Source organism: Salvelinus sp. IW2-2015, linkage group LG14 (genome assembly GCF_002910315.2).
Source record: "Salvelinus sp. IW2-2015 linkage group LG14, ASM291031v2, whole genome shotgun sequence".
Lineage (NCBI taxonomy): Eukaryota > Metazoa > Chordata > Actinopteri > Salmoniformes > Salmonidae > Salvelinus > Salvelinus sp. IW2-2015.
The window spans coordinates 42,513,800-42,536,288 of record NC_036854.1 but is presented as its reverse complement, the minus strand read 5'-3'; the positions used below and the strand labels follow the sequence as shown (position 1 = coordinate 42,536,288).

Sequence of the window (22,489 nt, the reverse complement as noted above, 5' to 3'; positions counted from 1 at the left end):
CACACACACAGCCCACCTCACCACACACCCCATACGGGGGGGTGAAAGGTCATGCTATGTTCACTCTGTCTGTGACCTGTCTGTATGCCACAGGGCAGGAACAAGGAACAAGGTGATGAACCATGTGGTGGCATAACACTGTGTTTGATGTCTGTGGTGGGAACCTCGGCATTGTGACTGTGGGTGCGTCCAAAAAGGCCCCCTTATCCCTACATACTGCATTACTTCTGACCAGAGCCTAATGGGCCCTGGTCAAAAGTAGTGCACTATATAGGGCAATAGGGTGATATTTGGGACGCAAGCCCAAGCGAGCCACCCATCCATCCTCCCCCAGTCTCAGTCTTAGTGACAGACATCTTTTCTTGCAGGCTCATTAGCCTCAGACCTCTATACTCTCTAAGTGCTCTCTCAGTCTCTCTCAGCCCTCTCCAAGCCACATGTGGATGTTTCAGCTTAGGCCCCTGGTGTGACGTGCCCTCGGCCAGAGACAAAGGGATGTGGGACTTTATTCGTTAACGAGAAACATGATACTGAAACACAGGAAAGATCAGAAAAGAAGTACTCTAGCATACTGCCGGTCCAACTCTTTCATAAGTCGCTTGAAGTGTATTGAGCATGAAAAGTTATTCCAGTATAACTTGTAATGGTCTCTGGTTCTTGTGGAATGAAGAAGGCAGGGTCGAGTATCATTTTATTGCATTAAAAAAAAACTATTATTAGAAGGAGTTTGTTGGAATCCAGGAATAAGCACATAGGACTGGGTATGTTGGGTTGGAAATAACTTAATGAATCGTTACATTTGCTGGGCCTGTCTAGCGTCTAGGGGTGTTAAATGGTTGTGAATGGCATTTTGAAAGCCTTTGATATGGACTAGAGGACCATAGAGGACTAGACTAGATGAATGTTGCAGTGTTTTCTTGCTGATTTTTCTCGATCCATTTCCCCTGCGTGTCTGGGATGTCTCAGAGACTTCTGCTTCGGCGGTATTATGGGTATCGGGGTCCGCCGTGTTGCAACCCGACTCTGTCTCTGAGACAGAGTCGGGTTGAGAGGGAGGCACAGCAGACATTTTCCTAAAGGATAGTCTTTGTTTTGTCATGGATGTGGAGGTGTTTTGAATCCAAACAATAACAGCGATTTCTATTTTTCTTCCCTTTTCTCTCTGTTCTTCTCTCTCTCTCGCACTCTCTCTGACTCTCCTCCTTGTACTTTGCTCTCTCTCTTTGTTTCTCTGTCTGTCTCGGTTCCTCTCTTTCTCCTCTCTCTGTTGTTTTTTTCGTATCTTGTATCTCTACCCATCTCTCACTTTCTCCTCTCCTCCCTCCCCTCCTCCCTCCCTCCCTCCCTCCCTCCCTCCCTCCTCCCTGCCCTCCCCTCCTCCTCCATCCTCCCTCCATCGCTCCCTCCCTCCCTCCCTCCCTAGGTGCTCTAACGGATTTGCAACGACAGGCGGCGGCTGAAGAACACAGTGAGACAGCCAGATCTGAGCTGGGCGCTGCGCATCAAACTCTACAACAAATACGTCCAAGGCAACGCAGAGAGACTGAGTGTCAGCAGCGATGACACCTGCTCAGAAGGTAGGCTAACGCTCTCCTCGCCGCCAACCTGTCGTATTACAACATCGGATGTCTACCTCATGAAGATATAACCCTCAATGTCAGTGCCCACTTATCACACATCTCATATCATGTCTCTACCTCGGAAAACGAGGTCAGCCAAACAAACCATTTCCATCCTCCTTACTACTGCCTCGTATCCGGCAGCTCCAGTGCCGAAGTAGGATCCCGTTATGCAGGGACATGCACTGCCGTTTATAAATGGCCTGTCTGTGGCTGTGTCTCAAATTGCACCCAATTCCCTATGCAGTGCACTACTTTTGACCAGGGCCCATCTCATTTGGGACGCACACGGTGTGTCCTGGTAGAAAGACGCTGACGCTCAGAAGCTGTGACACACTGTCATTAAGACACCCTACGGGACTAGCAGGGCTGAAGACTAGCTTCCCTTCAGATCCCAGCCTGCAATTGGTAATGAGAGGCTCTGTCATATGTGTATTTATTGCTCTCTCTCTCTCTCTCGCTCTCTCGCTCTCTCGCTCTCTCTCTCTCTCTCTCGCTCTCTCTCTCTCTCTCTCTTGCTCTCTCTCTCTCTCGCTCTCTCTCTCTCTCTCTCTCTCTCTCGCTCTCTCTCTCTCAGCTCTTTTCTGTGACACAGAAAAACACCCATGCACTGTACTGTGGTGTCACTTAGTCTTTTAAGCCCTAATTAGGTTTGTTGAGGAGGAGAGACACACAGTGTGGGCAGGATGGAATGTCTTTATTTTGCAGTCTTCAGTTTGCATGGCGTTGTAATAAATTGTTTTTATAGGGCTCTGGTCAAAAGTAGTGCACTATATAGGAATTTGGGATGCGCGTACTGTTGCTCCAGGAGTTAGTGATGTGACTAAGGAGACGATAACCCCAGTGACCCTGTAACCACTCAGTCTCACTGTCAGGATCTCACTGTTAGACACGTCACCTCAGTGTCAGCGGGGTGGCCGTGGCAACGCCTCAACAGGAAGGGGTCAGACTGAGGGAGGTTAAAGGTCACCTGTAGCTCAGGTTTATGTCCGACCTGAGGAAAGGCATGAAAGAGATGTCTCAGGCTTAAAAAAAACGGAACCTGAGGATTTCAACATCATTTTCAGATAAACGATGTACACCTCGAATATACACCTGGAACATCTACCTCGGGAAGCAGGGGAAGGAAAGCAAATATCTTCATGTGGTTCTGATATAAGCTCTAATTATAATTTGGCCCAGACTGAATCAAAACTCAGACCTGCCCGAATCATTTTCAGTGGCGCTCTCTTGATTTCCCCCATCCCGAGAGGGGATCTGTTTTTCACCACCGTGTTAGATTTTCTGTATTTTTTTCATCAGGTGGGGGCCAATATTTTAATTCAATCTCGGCTGCAAAGAGCTCCCTGGAAATTATTTATTTCTGCAAAGGATAACAGCAATGTGCTTTTGATAGAAAGGAAATGGGCTACCATCCGTCATGGTTTGGTAATGCCTTGGTCTTAAGCTGACGGCTGAGGTCTTCACTGTAGCTGGTTGAAGCCCTGCCAACTGGAGGGCGTACAGACAGAGGAACTAAATGTGTTTTTCATTTATTTCGCTCTTCGTTGTCTGGATTCTCCCTGGTGGCGCCCCCTGGTGTTGCAGACGGGGACAACCCTCAGCGGATGCAGACGAGCGGCGGCGAGTTCAGCAAGCCCATGTACCAGAGCGTCATCAAGAAGGAGGGTGCCACCATGATGGGGACGGGGCTCCGAGCCGCTGACGCCGCCTCATTGGCCGAGGACTACGTGACTCCGCCTCCTAAGTACAAGAGCAGCTTGCTTCACCGGTACCTTAACGACTCGCTGAGACACGTGATGGTGGCCAACGGCGTCATGGACGCCAGGAAGAGGAACCACTCGGGATCCTTCAGCTCCAACGAGTACGACGACGATCTCCTCTCCCCGTCGTCCTCAGAAACCGAGGCAAACTTTGTTTATCGAGCTGGTAAGAATCCTACATTCCTTCTCACATTCTTTCCTTAATATTTAGCTGCTGCCTCTCTCTTTTTCTCTTTTTCTGTCCCCATCTGCACATTTTTGTTTTAATTCCCCATGCGCTCAGGCCCATCTGGCCCGTTCGTTGTGAGGAAGACGTTGTTAGGCGCTGTGACGGTGTTCCACTCCCCGTTGTCTTGTTTCAACAGCCTGCTTCTGTTTTTTTCCCCTTATAGAAAAACAATATGATTTCATGTGACATTTTTTGCACATGTGAAACACTTCACGTGACGATATTTCATTTTTCACACGTGAATATTTTTCACTTGATATTTCCCAGGTGATGCCCTGCAAGCAAACATGTGTCATTAGTAGTGCTTTTTAACAGTGTTTTTAACATACAGATGTCCCCGGAACATCACGCAGTCACAGTGTTTTTAACATACAGATGTCCCCGGAACATCACGCAGTCACAGTGTTTTTAACATACAGATGTCCCCGAACATCACGCAGTCACAGTGTTTTTAACATACAGATTGCCCCGGAACATCACGCAGTCACAGTGTTTTTAACATACAGATGTCCCCGGAACATCACGCAGTCACAGTGTTTTTAACATACAGATGTCCCCTGGAACATCACGCAGTCACAGTGTTTTTAACATACAGATGTCCCCGGAACATCACGCAGTCACAGTGTTTTTAACATACATATTTGACATACATGATTACATTGTGAATGTTTATTTATAGAGTAAGTATTATTCAACATGTCCTCACCTGGGATTTGAACTCACAACCTCTTGGTTCACGACATTCCGATCTTCCTGCTACGCCACCATGACTGATTTCACCTGTATTCCTACACTTTAGACTTAAGTAAAGTAAATCTCAGCTTTGTTAAAAAATACACTCAAGAAAAACGATTATATTTATCACGGTGATTCAGGAGTAACATTAAAACATGTTAATATGCCTCACCAGCAAACAACTATACAGAAAACCCTCAAATTGTTGAAATAAGTCGATTAAATCAATAATGAGAGAATAGTCAGATTAACTGGTAACTAAAACAGCAGTGCAGTTGGTACTATTTTGCTAAATGCAGAGATGTATTATAGGTAATGCATGTGTAGAGGAACTCTACAGACTTTGCGATGCAGCAGAAAGATCAGTGTTCCCCAAATCCAGAGGGTGTGAGTTCAAATCCCAGGTGGGGTCATATTGAAAAGCTATTACTAAGTGATAATGTCATATGCAATCATATTGTCATTGATTAAGAAAACCCATAAACCATTTGTGGTATTTTTACATGTGACATAGCTGTTTTCACATGTTGTGCTAAAACTTTCACATGTGGAAATCGAACTCTCACATGTGGAATTGTATCTTCACAAGTGAAAAACTTTTGCATCCCCGTGTTGTCACATTTACTTCACATGAGATCATGTTTTCACACCTGCTCAAATTTGTAGTTTCATGGTATCACATGTTGACATTTTTCATCCCCATGTCACATTTCTTTTTTCATGTGTAGTTTCATGTTACCACGTTGCTTTCACATTTTGTCACGTTATCACAACTTCACATATGATCCCATGCAATCACAAGAGATCACATGCACTCCCTGTTCTCACACTCTTCTTTCATTTCAGACGAGTGAAAGTTAACAAGGTACTTGTGGCTACTGAAATGGACCTCCTAGGTAGCTATAGGATATGATTTCCCTTTTATTCTAAGCTATCTCTCTGTTCACCATGCACCTGCAAAAAGATAGCTCTGATGCGGGAGTGCCTTTTAGTATGTTGGGTATGAGGTAACAGAATATTCACTTTTAAAAGTGAGATTTTCACTGGACGGTTACTTTAAGTCCGTGTTGCAAATTGCACCCTATTCCCTACTTAGTTTGGGACCTAAGTCTAATATACCGCTCTCTATGTGTCCTGTTCACACCAACAGAGATAGCCTGGCCTCGCCCTCTCTTAGGTTTGCCTCCTAATGTCAAGTACACTGTGGAATTCCCCCTAACTCCCCCCTCTCCCCTCTAACTGGGTTTTAGGGTTTAACACTAGAGACACAACAAGACCATGTGTAACATGCTCACACTGACTACTGTTTGGCATGAGAGAGAGAGAACCGGGCAGACGTGTGTGTGTGTGTGTGTGTGTGTGTGTGTGCCAGCGTGTGTGATCGTGAGCAGGGGCTCAGTGCAAAGAAAACAAAAACCCAAGCTAAAGTAATACACACCAGTGGCAAGGTAGATAAACGAACAAGTGTGCGTGGGAGTTTTCCTCTTGGCATATGCATTTCTCACAGTGCAGTCCCTTAACCCCTGGTTTCGGTGCCTGTGGGTTGGCCTTGGATATCAGAACGGCTGTTTGTGCTGCGTGTTATGAAGGGTTCACGGTGTCATGGATTTTCAGCCACAGCTTGCAGGTGCTGTTACCAATCAGACCTAATCTCACTGCATGGAGATCTGACAGTTCTTCTTCAGTTCTAGAACAACTGGGCCTTTGTTCCAAAGAAGACTTCATAACTGATAATAATGTTTTCACTATTCTGTGTATACAGTTCAGTATTAAAAAGTGCCTGTAGGGAATTCGGATTGAGGTGGAGGAGTGGGGGGGGGAGGGGGGTGGGGTGGGGAGGCTAAACGTGTTTTGCATTATCTCGAAGGAACGGAGAGGAATTTGAAGTGATGTATAAGCCGGATAGGGGAGGCTGTCCAATGAAACGGTCCACCGATCGCGACTGTTACAATCTTCCGTCCCGATCAGATCCTTAAAACTCCCTGACCCAAAACATCTCTGTCTTTCACTAAGTCACCTGCTGAGCACGTCAGTCACCAGCCAGACGCAGACCGAGATAGAGATAGGGACAGACGGACCGAGTGGCTTAGCTTAGGCTTCATCACAGACACCCCAACCCACCCCTCCCTACCACCCAACGATTTAATAAGAAATAGTAAGAAGGAATAATTTACCTGGCCCGCATAATGTTTTAATAGAAAGTAACTATTTTATCTCCATGGTAAATATAATGTCTTGGCTCTGACGTCTTCCTCTTGGGTTTCTGGGCTGGCCAGCCAGGCATTATTGTGAACGGTTTCTCTTCTGTTACATGCGAGAAGAGAAGGGAACTTGAATCCTGACACATGGAAAGTTCCCGGAGGCGTGGTCTCAGGGGAATTTTCATGCGAACACCTGCTAGCCCCTCTTCATTAGTGAGTGAGAGAGAGAAATCGAAATGGCTGTTATTGTTTGGATTCAAAACAACTCCACAAGTTAAGATCCAGTTTTTATCATTTCCTCTGGAGATTTTCTCCCCTGAATATTCCAGATATTTTTGTAGTGAAAGAATTCCTCAGCTTTTTGACAATTACAGAGTGTCTGAAATTTCAGGCCTGAGCTGAGCTTCTCGGGCCGTAGGTGTGTTTGTGCGTCAAACCTAGGCTGTAGGAGATGGAGAGAATGAACTCTCTTGAGTTCTTGGCACTGACACATTCCTTATAAGCCCCTACCTCTGCTTCACTTCTGATTCGCATAAGCCAAAGTACCGTGCCCACCGATTGGGATCCCATTGGATAAATGTCCATTAATGGGACAATTGGTGGATGTCTGGCAACAGCCCTGGGTTTTATCTATGACTTCAGAGAGCAGTCGAACGTGGCAGGAGATGGTGAGTGTAGATTTACTCTGACTGCATTCCAAATGACACCCTATTCCCTACACCCTGGCATATTCCCTATGGGCTCTGATCAAAAGTAGTGGACTAAATAGATAATAGGGTGCCATTTGAGACGCACTTTTACTTTGTTCCGCACTTAGTGGAAAAACCAATAGCCTTTTTTTTGTTGCTTGACGATAAAAAATAAAAGATCTCTGTAAAACCCTGTTGGTAATATTATTGAAAASAAGGAGCRGTAGAATTCCAATGCACATGCCAGGGGTTTCATGCCAAATTACCCTTTAATGGCATATTAAATGGCATGAATCTAGCTGAATGTTTTTCTTCTTGCTCACTACCAGATTTTGCCCTGTCCGATATGATATAGATCATTATACGGCAAATAATTCTCAACGTTTCTGTGAAAGGGGAGAGTGAGAAAGGTTTGACAGTGGTACATTTTCTCAGGTTCTGTTCTGCTTCGGTCTAATATACTGTACAACTAAGCATATATAATATATCACCAACATTTTACTTAATTTGTGCTTACTTACTTTTTTTTTACTAGTTGGTCACAGTAAGGTAATGGTGGTCTTTTTTTGTTATTTACTAAACACTTGGTTTGTTCAGCCAAGTTTCCTAAAAATGAGCTTTTATAGGTTCTGTTTTAGATTAGATAAGTGGATCGATCAAGAAGAATAAAATGATAAATGATTGTCTATTTCCCTAATTGTGTCATTTCAATTTCAAACTCTCATTGTTTGTATTTTAATACCATGACAGCATTTTACTACTAAATAGTGATAAATATGTTTTATGTGTGCGATATTTCAGAGGGCCAAAACATCTCAGTAATTTCGAGAAGAACACACTTTTTCCATTCGCCCATTTTCTCAGACAGATAGGTTGCTCAAGACGTTTCCAGGACACACAACGCGTTAAGATTGAAGCTCACCTGTATTTTATAGCATTAAAGTGACTTGTTACAAATGCTAGCAGGCAACATTTTAACGATGACGAAATATGTTAAATGAAAACAGTAGTGTTTGACAGGACCCCGGGGACTCATAGAGGTTTGTTGAATTAGGTCACAGCAATGCAAGACAGTTATTCAATCCAGGAGAATTGTACTGTAGTCTATGTGTGTACGCTGTTTAAAAATCTGTTTAAAACGCACTTATAAATCCCATCTCCCTAAATGGAAAGGTTTAGTAGCTTAGCTACCAGCCCGACTCGGGAGGTGCTTTAGAATGATGACAGAGAGAGTGTGTCCACCATCTGTAATGTTTACTGGTTCACACGGTTTAGGTTATATCAGGAAAGAAAAAGAAAAGGTCTTGAACACAGTCAACATTATCAGGGGTCAGCTTTTCATCTAGTCTAATGAGCTATAGTACTGTATATGCAGTTTGAATCCTCCATTCCTCTCAGCTCGTTTATAAAATAAGCAAAGTACTGTAATGCTTTACACAGCAGCAGTACAATTCCGTTGAACGGGTGGAAAGTCAGAAACATTCGAGTTTAGAAAAGAGAAATGTCACGGAACGTAGCATTCGTGGAGTGATGGGAGAATATGTCATTTAGATGAAGCTAGCGTTAGGCGGCCACAGCGAGCTGAGAATACAATACTTTACTGGGTCTGTAGGGTGACAATAAGCCTCTGTGTGACATTGATGGATGTGGATTCCACTTGCAGTAGATGAGACTCATCTTAGGAATCCAGCTAGCGCAGGCAGGGACGGGAGGACTGGCCACAGATCCTTCTTTCCACCCTTTCCTAATAATAAAGGAGGGATGAGGAGGGAGGGAGGGAGGGAGGAGGACAGAGGCTGTTCCAAAAGAACAACCCAGCAGCCAAGACTCACTAAGGTCTTGTGTGTGTGTGTGTGTGTGTGTGTGTGTGTGTGTGTGTGTGTGTGTGTGTGTGTGTGTGTGTGTGTGTGTGTGTGTGTGTGTGTGTGTGTGTGTGCGCTTGCGTTGAAGATCTTAACTTTTAATAAGTAAGACAAAGGGCATCCACTCCTCCATCCCTGGCACTGACCTTTTTCTCTTTATCTCTGTCCATCAGTCAGTGGTTTTCAGTTGAAAGGCTGGAACGAGTGAGTAAGTGCTGATGTGTTCGGTAGAATACAGCCTTTTCCACACAAAGACTAAACCATCTCTTCTAGAACATTCATAATGCGATGTTAAGAAGTGAAGTAAATCAGGTACTCTCCAAAAAGCAGGGCCTGCTGTAGTGTAGAGAAGAGAATCTACTATAATGTAGGTGTTAGCATCATTGTATCCCTGTGGGCGTGGTGGGTAGTGCTGATGGTGACAGACAGAAGTGGGATCCTGGCTAGATGCTGATCTTTATCTTGGCTTGATGTTGTGGGTGTAAGAAGGGTGTGTGTGTGGATAAGTACATGGAAAGAAAAGGAGGGCTGGTTTCGGTTGGGCTGGTTTTATATTTATGAGATAAATGTTAGCCGTCACCAACCAGACAGAAACTGGATGTGATGCTAACAGACCAGAAGAGAACAGAACGAGCCTGGTTCATTCAGACTGGAACAATCGGTTGCATAGAGAGGTAAAGTGTGAACTGACAACCATCACTCAGGCTCTGTTTATAGTGAAACTCCTAACATAGACGTCAGGAGCGGAGATTAATGGGAGAGGCGTTTCTCAAAATGATCGTTTTTAAGTCATCAGCGTCAAGGTTTGAGAAGCGCCCAAATACACGCAGGCAGCAGAACCCAACAATCAGCAGATCACAAAATACAGCTGGGTTAACTGACTCACTCACCCCGAGTCCACACAAAACACAAATTGGTTCTATTTAAAAAAAAAAAAACAGCCTCATGTTTAAAACAATTGTCCACAATAGTGTTCTCATGGGACGGCTGCGGAATCTTTTTAATGACAGAGTAGAAGGTGTGACCAGGAGTGGTCTGAACGGTCAAGGCTCTCTCATGGACATACCACACACACACACACACACACACACACACACACACACACACACACACACACACACACACACACACACACACACACACACACACAGTGTGTGTGAGGGCCTTGAGTTTCAACCCACTGTGAGGAAATTGCAACGTAATGATGCTGAGAGCGCACAGCAAACATATCATTTGGGTTCTAACTCCAGAATGGGCTGTTTTAATCCAAGAAAACACTTAAAAATCCCAAGCAAATTGTGTTTACACAAGAGTTTGGTGTACATTCTTTTTTTTCTCCTGTGCTTTTTGAGTACTGCAAACAACTTCTATTTGTCTTAAAGGACCAGGATTGCTGAGAAAGACTTGGAGCGGAAATAACTCCAGCTCTGTGGTTCAGAGCATCACGTTGTTTTGCCTGTACCTGTTCAATCCAACAGAGGATAGTGATAAGGCATCTGTTGAATAGTTTAACCCTGAGGCCCGTTCGGAGACTCACCTCGACCACTCGTTCAACGTCATCGGGGGATATCGTTACCATATTCATACGTCCCCAGCGACCCATACTCCTCTGTGGTTGTTCGGTCAGTGTTTTGAAGTATGCACGTACTGATCCACAGATATCAGACATGGCTCTGATAGAGCTCGTGTACAAATCTAACCTCAATCTCTAACAGCAGGAAGAGCGGAGCTCGCTGTCGTGATGACCGTTTCCGTGCCAACCATCTGCGGCAGGCAGACGTATGAATCTCTGTCACGCTCATCCCTGCCGAGGTTCTGATCTTCCAAGGTTCTGATGATGATGGTTGACGTTTCTCTTTTAGTTCACATTGCCTGGCAGCACACACACACACACACACAAAAGGAGCACTTTAGTTAACAATGTGTTTACTTTCTGATTGAAAGGCGCTTCTCTCTAACCCTCTCATTTGGCTGGCGATGTGACTCTGATTAGCTAGTGTTTAAGCCACTGGTAAACACTCTCTGAGACACAGCCATGTTTAAACACACCAATCACTTAGTATTTCTTCATCTCCAAAGAAAAAGTGTGATTCCCATTTTGGGAATGTTTTTATCTTTTCCCCCCATCACTGAATGATGCATCGTGGTCTGAGAATGTCGTGGTCCGTGTCATCTGCTTCGTAGACGTCGTGGAAAAAGGACAGACCAAGCCGTTTTAAAACAGTTCTACAGGGAGCATATTTCTGATATTATAGTTGATGTATCTAGCTGGATCTGGGATTGTTAATGTCTATTATATCTAAACTCAGATAGCCTGGATGTTATTACTACTACTAGGTTATTAATAGGTACCTGTTATTGCATGCACCTACCTACAGCAAGATCTGTGGTTCTTACCAGAAAGAGGACAATAATGTAACATTTACAAACTAGCAGGAATTGTTTACAGTGACTTCTGACCTGAATCCAGGCCTATGCCCCAAATGGAACCCTATTCCCTATATAGTGCACTACTTTTGACCAAAGTCCTATGGGCTCTGGTCAAAAGTAGTTCATAACATAGAAAATAGGGTGCCATTTGCGACACATACCATTCCTCCCAGTACAATGGCTCCTCTGTGGCCATAAAGTTACGACTTACCAGAGGATTATTCAACTCAGCGACATGCTGCAGCCGTGATAGATTTATGGGCTGAAATTCTGAAACATAGAGTGAATCCCACGCAGCAGCTTATTCCCTATATAGTGCACTACACACTAAAAACAAATGGTTAACCATAATGTAACCCTTTTTGGTGCTATATGGAACCTTTTTTTTAAGGTTCTATAAAAACCATCCTCATAAGGTTCTAAATGAACCTGTATGCTATAAAGAACCATTAAAAAAGGTTGTATTTAGCACCAAACAATGGTTCCGCTATGTTTACCACCCTTTTTGGTGCTTTGTAGAACCAAACAGTTTTTTAAATTTTGATTTGAATAGCCATATTATATTGTAAAAATTCCATTGGTTTTATTATTGTGTTTATTAACAAGTTGAATCAGGTGTGCTAGCGCTGCAACAGCTATGGCTCCATGAGGCAAGAATTGAGAACTATTGACTTAGTCAACCGTTCTCAATTGACCAAAGGCCATACAGTTTTTCACAAAACATCATCACTGGCCATAGTCCTATAATAGCAGATCCCAACAGATTAGATCAACTGGAATGACACACTCACTCACTGTTACACAAAAAGAGCTGTGAGAAAACCACGCCCCAAAATATTATATTGAGCCGCCGCCTCTACATTTGAATTATCACTAAAAGAGGAAAGAACCCTTTTCTGAACTGCAAAGAGCCATTAAAGGGCTTCGGGTCAGTGTGGTTCCACATAGAACCATCACCCTTCCCAAAGAACCCTAGTGTGTAATTTAGTGTGTACTTTTGATCAGGGCCCACAGGGCTCTGGTCAAAAGTAGTGCACTATGTAGGGAATAGGGTGCTATTTGGGATGGATCCCTTAAAAGGTGAAACGGTCTGGTCTGGTTTGAATGCTAATAATCTGTAATATCGCCTGCTAGTTTGGATTAATGTACTGTACCTCACTGGAGTATAAAAGTTTATGCAAAATATAAAACAATAGGATGCCATATTTTTTGAATACCTCTTTTGGCCTTACTCACTGGTTTTGTGAACTTCTTTAATAATTTACAATTTTTTAAAGATTTAATTGTATCTTTTATAAACAATACAAAACATCCACATACAAAGGACAACATTATAGAAACCTCTACTACATCAAACTTACCCAGACCCACAAGCAGTCACCCCCATCTCCAGCGCCTGCATCCCTTTCTGCCATATGGCCTGAAACTGCACCATTTTGTTTCTCTCCGTAGCCCACGCACTTTCAATATTTTCCATTGTGTTAATGAAACTTGATTTCCAAGTTTTTAGTGTATGTTTTTTCAAGATGAGTGATAAGAGAATCGTCCAACCCATCGGGTATCCCATTACACCCCCATATGCCATATCTTGAAATATGCAGACAGACGGATTAAAAGTACGTTTACATTGTAATACTTCTGACTGCCAACTTTCTAGCTCCGCCCACAACTTCCGGACTTCATAGCATTCCCAGAAAGCATGGATTATTGAGTCATTATTAGTTCTACACTTAAGACATGACTCTGCCGTTGAACTTCCTTTTTACAATGTTAAAGTTATGAACTTAAAGCCAAGGCATTGTAAACAAAGTAGGCAGTGATGTCTAATTTTCCATAATTTTTCTCTATGTCGGAGTGTAACTGTCTCATTGTGGCCCTGGCAAGCCAGCCCAGTGCCAGTAAGGGCCCATGGATCCCCAGCCTCGGAGTGGATCGTTGCCCCAGAGAAAGGCAGGGAGAGAAGGAAGGAAGGAGGGAGGGCCAGAGGAGTGCCAAGACATCCCTAACTTCATTCACAGACTGCCCTTGACATTATAAAAAAAAGAACAGAGCATTTAAAACCACCAGGAAAAGAAGAGGGAAAAGGCAAGCCCTCCACCGTGTTACTAGTGACAGTCTATACAGTATGTCTGTACAGTTTGTCTGTACAGTTTGTCTGCCTTACACTCTTTCCTCTCCGTAGTGTGTTTGTTGTTTAAGAAGAAAGGTTGGGTCCATATAGTTTTTTTAATGTATGGGTAGAGGAAGATGTATTTCTCCAGCTCGGCTGCAACAATCATGACTGGACAAAGTATTTGGTAAATTGTTATCTGTGCAAGAACTCCTATTGTCTGCACATTCACCTTATTGTACATTAACCGAGAGTTAGGTTGTCCCATAATGTTTCCTATCCAGTAAGTTGTGCTGAAAGATTGGTTGTGGTCTGAACGGTTTCTTCTCTCTTTGAGATGGGAACAGTCAGAGTTACTCATCTCTATGTATGCCTCCCAAATAGCACCCTTTTCCATATGTAGTGCACTACTTTTGACCAGGGTCCAAAGGGCTTTGGTTGAAAGTAGTGCACTATGTAGAGAATAGTGTGCCATTTGGGACAGAAGCTAATACTGTAACTCCTGAGTCATAGCTCACTGATTGGCCTTCTCCAGTCACCAGGGTCACATAATTGGGTGATCATTGGGCTGTCCAGCTCTCTATTGGTCAGTTGACCTCTGGCATCAGTGGGGTGTCTGTGATTGTGTCCGTCCCATCTGAGATGTGTTTCTCGCTTCTCTTTCGCTTGGCTGTCAGGACCCGAAGGGGGATTAGGCTGAGCTCATTGACTGTGTGTGCGTGAGTGTGTGTGTGTTTTTTTTGTCTACTAATCTAGCGCAGCCTTTGGTTTGTGCACCAGGGGCCAGTGTGGTGTGTTTATTGTTGTGTGTTGCTAACAACAGCAGCAGCTGGTTGTGATAAAACATACCCATCCTCTCTAAGCAGGTGTACTCTATTCCCTCTCTCATTTGTCAGTTCGTTGTTGCTTGTTTTTGCTTGTTTTGTTTCACGTTTTTTCACTGTGTTCAACCTCCTCTATTACCCACCGTGATGTCAAGTGTTTTTGGACTTGTAGCACAACACCAGAAACCATCACTTCAGTGTAACAGAAAGGTTGCAGCAAAGTAGACTGCATGACTTTCAGGTTCCTTAGCAAAGCAGGAGAAAAAAGCCCCAAAAGAAAATACAAATAATTAAAGGTTCCACTATGATTTATTGACAATTTATAGTTTCTTTGGCACCATTTTTGTTTTAAAAAATCAGAGTTTTAGATGTTTTAGGCAAAGGAGGTTGGAAGTGTGCCTGCTCCGATTGGATGTACTCTACTCTATTGTACTCTGGCCGGGTCGGGGTCTCAGGGGGGATTCTGGGTGGACGACGCGTGCGACCACACCCTCTGCTCTGCTCCGAGGCTGCAGGAGGCCTCACACAAACATGTTTTTTATGGGACATTGGGGGGATTGAATAGCATCTGGACACTGGCTGCCCTGCTCTGAAACATACTGAACTGGAACCCACAGCCGCTTCACAGCCTCGCTGCTCAGAGAGAGCTCTGCAGACCAGACCTGGGTCCAAATACTACTTAAAATCATAAAAAACATGTACTGTATCTGCTTGATTGAGTGTGCCTGTTGCAATGGAAACAACAGAAAAGTCAGATTAAAGAAACTATAAGACAAAGATATCTTATTTTTTATCACTATGATACCCTAGTATTGTTTTTGTTGTCTTTTTGTTGTCTGCTGTATGGCTTGTCGTCATTGGAAACCTATCAGTAGGCCTTCCCTGACTGTCTGACACGATAGCAAATATTGAGCTAATATTTCAATTTAATTGGGATGTAATTGCATAGCTGTTATTATAGAAAATGAACGAATGGAGCATATTTGAATCAGTCTCAATCCTGTCTCTAGCACTGGTATTAATCAGAGAGAATAGATGGAGCTACATGGAATATGCTGGAGTCTACAGCACTAGCTAGCTACTTACATTAGCTTAAACAATTGACACCTGAGCAATAGAGCAAACCAAGTGCCTGCTCGCCCACTATCAAAATAGGGGAAGCAAGCTTACGTGCCTTCACTTTTTCTAACCAGGAAAATGATCTAAATCCATTGGGACATTTTCACTAAGTAGTCATGTAGAGTAGACCACTGCAAATTCTTCTCATGTATTACACCAGTCTATCAAAGTAAGAGAACGAGGCCTAATATTTCCTCTAATATTGTCAGAAAAAGTCGATCTGGTCAGAAGTCAGAGAGCTGGAAAGGGAGAGGAAGGAGAAGAGGGAAAAAACACTGTTATAATTTCAAGGCTTTTAAATGACCTGTGACGCCGTGGAAGAAATGCTAGTTCTTGACATATAACAGATATAGTTTTTCCTTGTGAAATCAAAGGGAGAAACATAATTGCATTTGTTTTGGCTGGACTGCTTGAGAATGGTCAATCTGAAGCACCTTAAATCTAGCGTGTTACTGTAAGTCACTTCAGTCAGAGGAAAGACAGAGAGAGAAGTAAAGAGAGAGAGAGAGAAAGAACACCGTTGAGACTGATGAAGAGAGAAGGAATGAGTGAGAGGGAGGAGGAGAGACTCGAGATGAAGCGAGAGATAAGAACCAAAAGAGAGAAAGGAAAAGAAGGAGAGAGAGATTTGGCCTGACAAGTATTTGAGGATTTTTTCTGGAATGTGCTAAAGAGTTGAAACCTGAAATCCAAGCTGTGGTTTGTTCTATTTCTAATCTCTCTCTATTTCTAGATTTTCATCTCCCTCTCTATCTCCATCTAAAATCGAATTGTATTTCTGACATGCGCCGAATACAACAGGTGTAGACCTTACCGTGAAATGCTTACTTACAAGCCCTTAACCAACAATGCAGTTTTAAGAAAAATAAGAGCTAAGAAAAAGTTTTAAAAAGTTACACAATAAAATAACAATAACGAGGCTATATACAGGGGGTACCGGTGCTTAGTCAATGTGTGGGGGTACAGGTTAAACAAGGTAATTGAGGTAATATGTACATGTAGGTAGGGGTAGAGTTACTAAGCAGAGATAATAAACAGCAAGTAGCAGCAGTGTAAAAACAAAAGAGGTGGGTTCAATGTAAATAGTCCGGGTGGCCATTTGATTAATTGTTCAGTAGTTTTATGGCTTGGGGGTAGAAGCTGTTAAGGAGCCTTTTGGACCTAGACTTGACGCTCCGGTACAACTTGCCGTGCGATAGCAGAGAGGACAGTCTATGACTTGGGTGGCTGGAGTCTTTGGCCATTTTTAGGTCCTTCCTCTGACACCGTCTGGTATAGAGGTCCTGGATGTCTGTAAGCTTTGGCCTCAGTGATGTACTGGGCCGTACTCACTACCCTATGTAGCGTCTTGCGGTCGGATGCAGAGCAGTTGCCATTCCAGGGGGTGATACAACCAGTTAGGATGCTCTCGATGGTTCAGGTGTATAACTTTTTGAGGATCTGAGGACCCATGCCAAATCTTTTCAGTCTCCTGGGGAAGTCGTGGGTGAACAGAGAGTACAGGAGGGCACTAAGCACGCACCCCTGAGGGGCCCCCGTGTTGAGGATCAGTGTGGCAGATGTGATGTTGCCTACCCTTACCACCTGGGGGCGGCCCGACAAGAAGTCCAGGATCCAGTTGCAGAGGGAGGTGTTTAGTCCCAGGGTCCTTAGCTTAGTGATGAGCTTTGAGAGTGCTATGATGTTGAACGCTGAGCTGTAGTCAATGAACAGCATTCTCACATAGGTGTTCCTTTTGTCCAGTTGGGAAAGGGCAGTGTGGAGTGCAATAGAGCTGGCGTCATCTGTGGATCTGTTGGGGCGGTATGTGAATTGGAGTGGGTCTAGGGTTTCTAAGATGATGGTGTTGATGTGAGCCATTACCAGCCTTTCAAAGCACTTCATGACTACGAACGTGAGTGCTATGGGTCGGGAGTCAATTAGGCAGGTTACCTTAATGTTCTTGGACACAGGGACTATGGTGGTCTGCTTGAAACATGTAGGTAATACAGACTCCGTCAGGGACAGTTTGAAAATGTCAGTGAAGACACTTGCCAGTTGGTCAGCGCATGCTCTGAGTACATGTCCTGGTAATCCGTCTGGCCCTGCGGCCTTGTGAATGTTACTCACATTGGCTACGGAGAGCGTGATCACACAGTCGTTTGGAACAGTTGGTGTTCTCATGCATGCCTTAGTGTTGCTTGCCTCGAAGAGCGCATAGAAGTCATTTAGCTCGTCTGGTTGACTCGTGTCACTGAGCAGCTCGCGGCTGGGCTTCCCTTTGTAGTCCGTAATAGTTTGCAAGCCCTGCCACATCCGACGAGCATCAGAGCCGGTGTAGGAGGAGGATTCGATCTTAGTCCTGTATTGAAGCTTTGCTTGTTTGATGGTTTGTCAGAGGGCATAGCAGGATTTCTTATAAGCATCCGGGTTAGAGTCCCACTCCTTGAAAGCAGCAGCTCTACCCTTTAGCTCAGTGCGGATGTTGCCTGTAATCCATGGCTTCTGGTTGGGGTATGTACGTACGGTCACTGTGGGGACGACATCATCGATGTCGGTGATAAATCTGTTGACTGATGTGGAATACTCCTCAATGCCATTGGATGAATCCCGGAACATATTCCAGTCTGTGCTAGCAAAATAGTCCTGTAGCTTAGCATCGCGTCATCTGACCACTTCTGTATTGAGCGAGTCACTGGTACTTCCTGTTTTAGTTTTTGCTTGTGTGCAGGAATCAGGAGGATAGAATTATGGTCAGATTTGCCAAATGGAGGGCGAGGGAGAGCTTTGTAAGCGTCTCTGTGTGTGTTGAGAAAAGCTGGTCTAGAGTTTCTTTCCTCTGGTTGCACATGTGACATGCTGGTAGAAATGAGGTCAAACGGATTTAAGTTGTCCTGCATTAAAGTCCCCGGCCACTAGGAGTGCCGCCTCTGGATGAGCATTTTCTTATTTGCATATGGCATCACTTTGTGGTGGTAAATAAACAGCTACGAAAAATATAGATGAAAACTCTTGTTAAATAGTGTGGTCTACAGCTTATCATGAGATACTCTACCTCAGGCGAGCAAAACCTTGGGACTTCTTTAATATTAGATTTTGCGCACCAGCTGTTATTGACAAATAGACACAGACCACCATCCCTTGTCTTACCGGAGGTAGCTGTTCTGTCTTGCCGATGCACGGAAAACCCAGCCAACTGTATATTATCCATGCCATCATTTAGCCACGATTCGGTAAAACTTATGTTATTGCAGTTTTTAATGTCCCGTTGGTAGGATAGTCTCGAACGGAGATCATCCAGTTTATTCTCCAGTGATTGCACATTGGCTAAAAGAACGGATGGTAGAGGCGGGTTACGCACTCGCCAACGAATTCTCACAAGGCACCCTGACCTGCGTCCCTTGTATCGGTGTCTCTTCTTCATGTGAATGACGGGGATTCGGGCCTGGTTCGGTATCAGCAGTAAATCCTTTGCGTCCGACCCGTTAAAGAAAGAATCTTCGTCCAGTATGAGGTGAGTAATCGCTGTTCTGATGTCCAGAAGTTATTTTCGGTCATAAGAGACGGTGGCAGAAACATTGCGTACAAAATAAGTTACAAACAACGTCAAAAAACTAGCACAATTGGTTAGGAGCCATCCCCTCCGACGCCGTTCTCAGGTAGTCCAGCCAAAACTGCATAGAAAAATAAGTATATATACTGTATATAAAATTGATTCCCCCCCAAAAATGTATGAATATCACTAGCAACAACATCATTTAAAAAAAATGACATACCTTCAGTAGAAAAGAGGAGAATATCTTATTTCTAATAATGTCAACTTTATTTCTCAACTCCTAACATTGAGTAAATTACAGTCACTGGAGCCAATTACACTCACTGTAGTATCTGACAGGCTTTGAAAAAGCACCCGTGAATAGGCTACTCGTGTGGCAGGTGCCGCTGGCTGCTGGTACATTTTATTGACTTGGACGTACATTTTTGCCAGCACATGGCTAAACAGTTGCTCTTAGTGAAAATGTGTTTAGAGTTACCTTTCTAGCTAATAGGCTGTTAGAGTTTACACTTCCTCTTCCAACTATAATGTTGGGAGGTCAAAATAATGAAAAACTATCTACCAAATCTATGCATTTAAAAAATATTGATTACTTCTCCTTGCCATTGTCATTCACTTGATGGTAAGAAAATATGTGAAAATGTAACTTTTTCCCCAAAGTATGATGGGGGTTCCTGGGTCGCCGGTTTGCCTGGGAGGGGGTTCCTTCGGCAAGAAAACTGTAGCATTTACTGTAGTGGTTTTGTGGACATTATGGAAGTATTTACTATAGTATTTCTGTTTTATTATCTTTGACATGAAGTGGGGTCTTTCTCCTTGAGGAAACCTACCTGACAAATACCGAAAGAGCACATGTTCCACAACTTATAGGAAGGTAGATAGGCCTGGGGTCTGAACTAGCACAATATAGTCTATACTTGGTGTGTAGGTTTCTCACTTATAGGTGGCACAAATTGGGATATGTGGGAGGGGAATGGGCAGGGTATATGCAAATGAAATACTGTAGTATTACTATTTACAGTTAAATAATGTTTTTTTGTGGACTGTAGTGTTTTTGTGGACATTACTGTAGTATTTACTACAGTTTTTTTGTGTGTGGGGGGGGGGGGGGGATACTGTGGCCCTGCAGGACTCTGTATTCCTTGTCTAGACTCCGGATTAAGGTCTTTGGAAAACTGAATGGGTGAGGTGAAAGGCTGCAGCGCGCACCACCTGTCCTTTCTCCGGTGTCGGCCAATGAGGTTCTGAGACCCTTGCAGGAAGAAGCAAGGACATGGTTTTCCAGCTCTACAGCTGCGTAGGAGAATTGACTTTCTCTAAGTAACATAATAACTATGTCCCCACCCGACCCTCCTTCCCTCACCACCTATAAGAAGTGTGGGAACAAATTCCAGCGCAAATGTGCGACTGAATTTTCATTAGCGTAAAAAATGGTCAAAACACCCAGTCGGCGATGATTTGCAGTGGTGGCGGTACAAGTGGCTGCTCGTTAAAGGGACTCGTACATGTTATGAACATTTTCTTTACGGGAAATGTGGTGCGAGGCAAGCGTCTGTCTCTCCTCCCTGCCTCTGTGTCTATAGGGCGATCTGGGAGGGCAATCATCCTAAATGAAAGCAGCTGGAGAGAGAGAGAGAGAGAGGGAGGGAGAGAGAGCGAGAGAGAGAGAGAATTACATTGTAAATGTCTGTAATCTTTTGGACCTTTTGTGAGTGTAATATTTACTGTACATTTTTTTTATTGTTTATTTCACTTTTGTTTATTTTCTATTTCACTTGCTTTGTTTCCCATGCCAATAAAGCCCTTAAATTGAAATTGAGAGAGAGAGAGTGAGCCTTACCTCACCCCCAATCAGTCACCTGGTCTTGCCTAATGCTCAGCTCAATTATTTAATATATTTTTTAACCATTATTTAACAAGGCAAGTCAGTTAAGAACAAATTCTTATTTTACAATGACAGACACTCACAGGTTGCCTCTTAGTTTTGTCTCCTTGCACGCTCCCTCCTTAAAGCAGCTCATTGGCCCTGGTTTTATGTTTTTCAAAGGGTGTGCCTGGAGGTTTTATGAGCAGGAAATCCAGATCTCTTTTAATGGAGGGTGCCAAGCCAGTCATCATCATCACTGGGTAGAGTTCACTGCTAGGCAGAGGCTGATGTAGCCCTGGGCCCAAACCTGCACCACTCACATCACCACTCTACCCACTACCCCCTCTCGAAGCTCTCTGCAGCTTGGCAGGTAGTAAGAGTACAGGAGGCCTTCTGCGGCTGTGCCACTATTACCTCAACGCACACACACACACACCACCATAACTGCCCTTCTACCTAAGGGTCTGGCTGGTGAGAACACAGAACATTAGATGGACCTGGTTTTAAACAGACTGGCTGAACTGATAGCGTTCATTGTTTACTGACTTCGCTGTTTAATTCCTGACCAATGCTTTTTCTATGAGATATAAACAGCTCCTGTGTCTGAATGTGTCCCAACAGCATGGGAAGTTAACTCTCTTTCTTAGTTACTTTGCTTTTTCTCTATTCCCCCTTTCTGTCTCGTTTTTATTCCTATTTTCTCATTTCTATCATATTTTCTCAGTCTAATTTGTTTCAAAATGAAAATGCAAGTATATGCAGTTTGGGATAAAAAATAGTTAAAGTGCAGTTGTGTTATTCATGTCAAAATGTGAGTGTTAACGGTGCATTTTTAGTTAAGATTTGGCCATTATTACATGACTACTATTTGTTTTGCATCTGAATCAGAAGTGGAAACAGAGAAACACATGTTACTGCAGCACAGATTTGACCCCACACACACACCCACATGCACTCCTCACCAGCCCTCAAACTAGGTCCTTAATTAATCCTCATTGACCCCAAGGTGTACGTCGTTAAATGAACCTCTTTTTCTGTTGCGCTTTCAGAAACCATGGACCATGGATCAAGTAAATGTGACAAGTGAGTGTATTTTACAGATTCCTTCTGTATGTTTTCATGCTCATTCGGACATCGATTTTTCTCTGTCTATGATTATTAACTATTTGTAGAGCTCCCTCTCCTCCTTGGCTCTGTGTTTGTTCTCTCGCTCTTCTCTCTGTTCGTTCATCTCTCTCTCTTCTCTCCTCTGTGTTCATTAATCTCTCTTCTCTCTCTCTCTCTTTTCTCTGTGCTCGTTCATCTCTCTTTTCTCTGTTCGTTCATCTCTCTCTCTCTTCTCTCTTCTCTGTGTTCGTTCATCTCTCTCTTCTCTCTGTTCGTTCATCTCTCTCTCTCTTCTGTGTTCGTTCATCTCTCTCTCTCTTCTGTGTTCGTTCATCTCTCTCTTCTCTCGCTCTCTTCTCTGTGTTCGTTCATCTCTCTTCTCTCTCTCACTTCTGTGTT

General features: G+C 43.7%; 1 protein-coding gene across 1 annotated transcript in view; it reads left to right on the top strand.

The window, feature by feature from the left end:
• LOC111973460 (homeobox protein Mohawk-like) overlaps positions 1-22,489 on the top strand; it is a 30,965-nt gene that overhangs the window by 6,456 nt on the left and 2,020 nt on the right. The window contains 3 exon segments of the mRNA XM_024000832.1: positions 1,424-1,577; positions 3,207-3,548; positions 22,033-22,066. Of these exon segments, the coding sequence (XP_023856600.1) occupies positions 1,424-1,577; positions 3,207-3,548; positions 22,033-22,066 (530 nt within the window).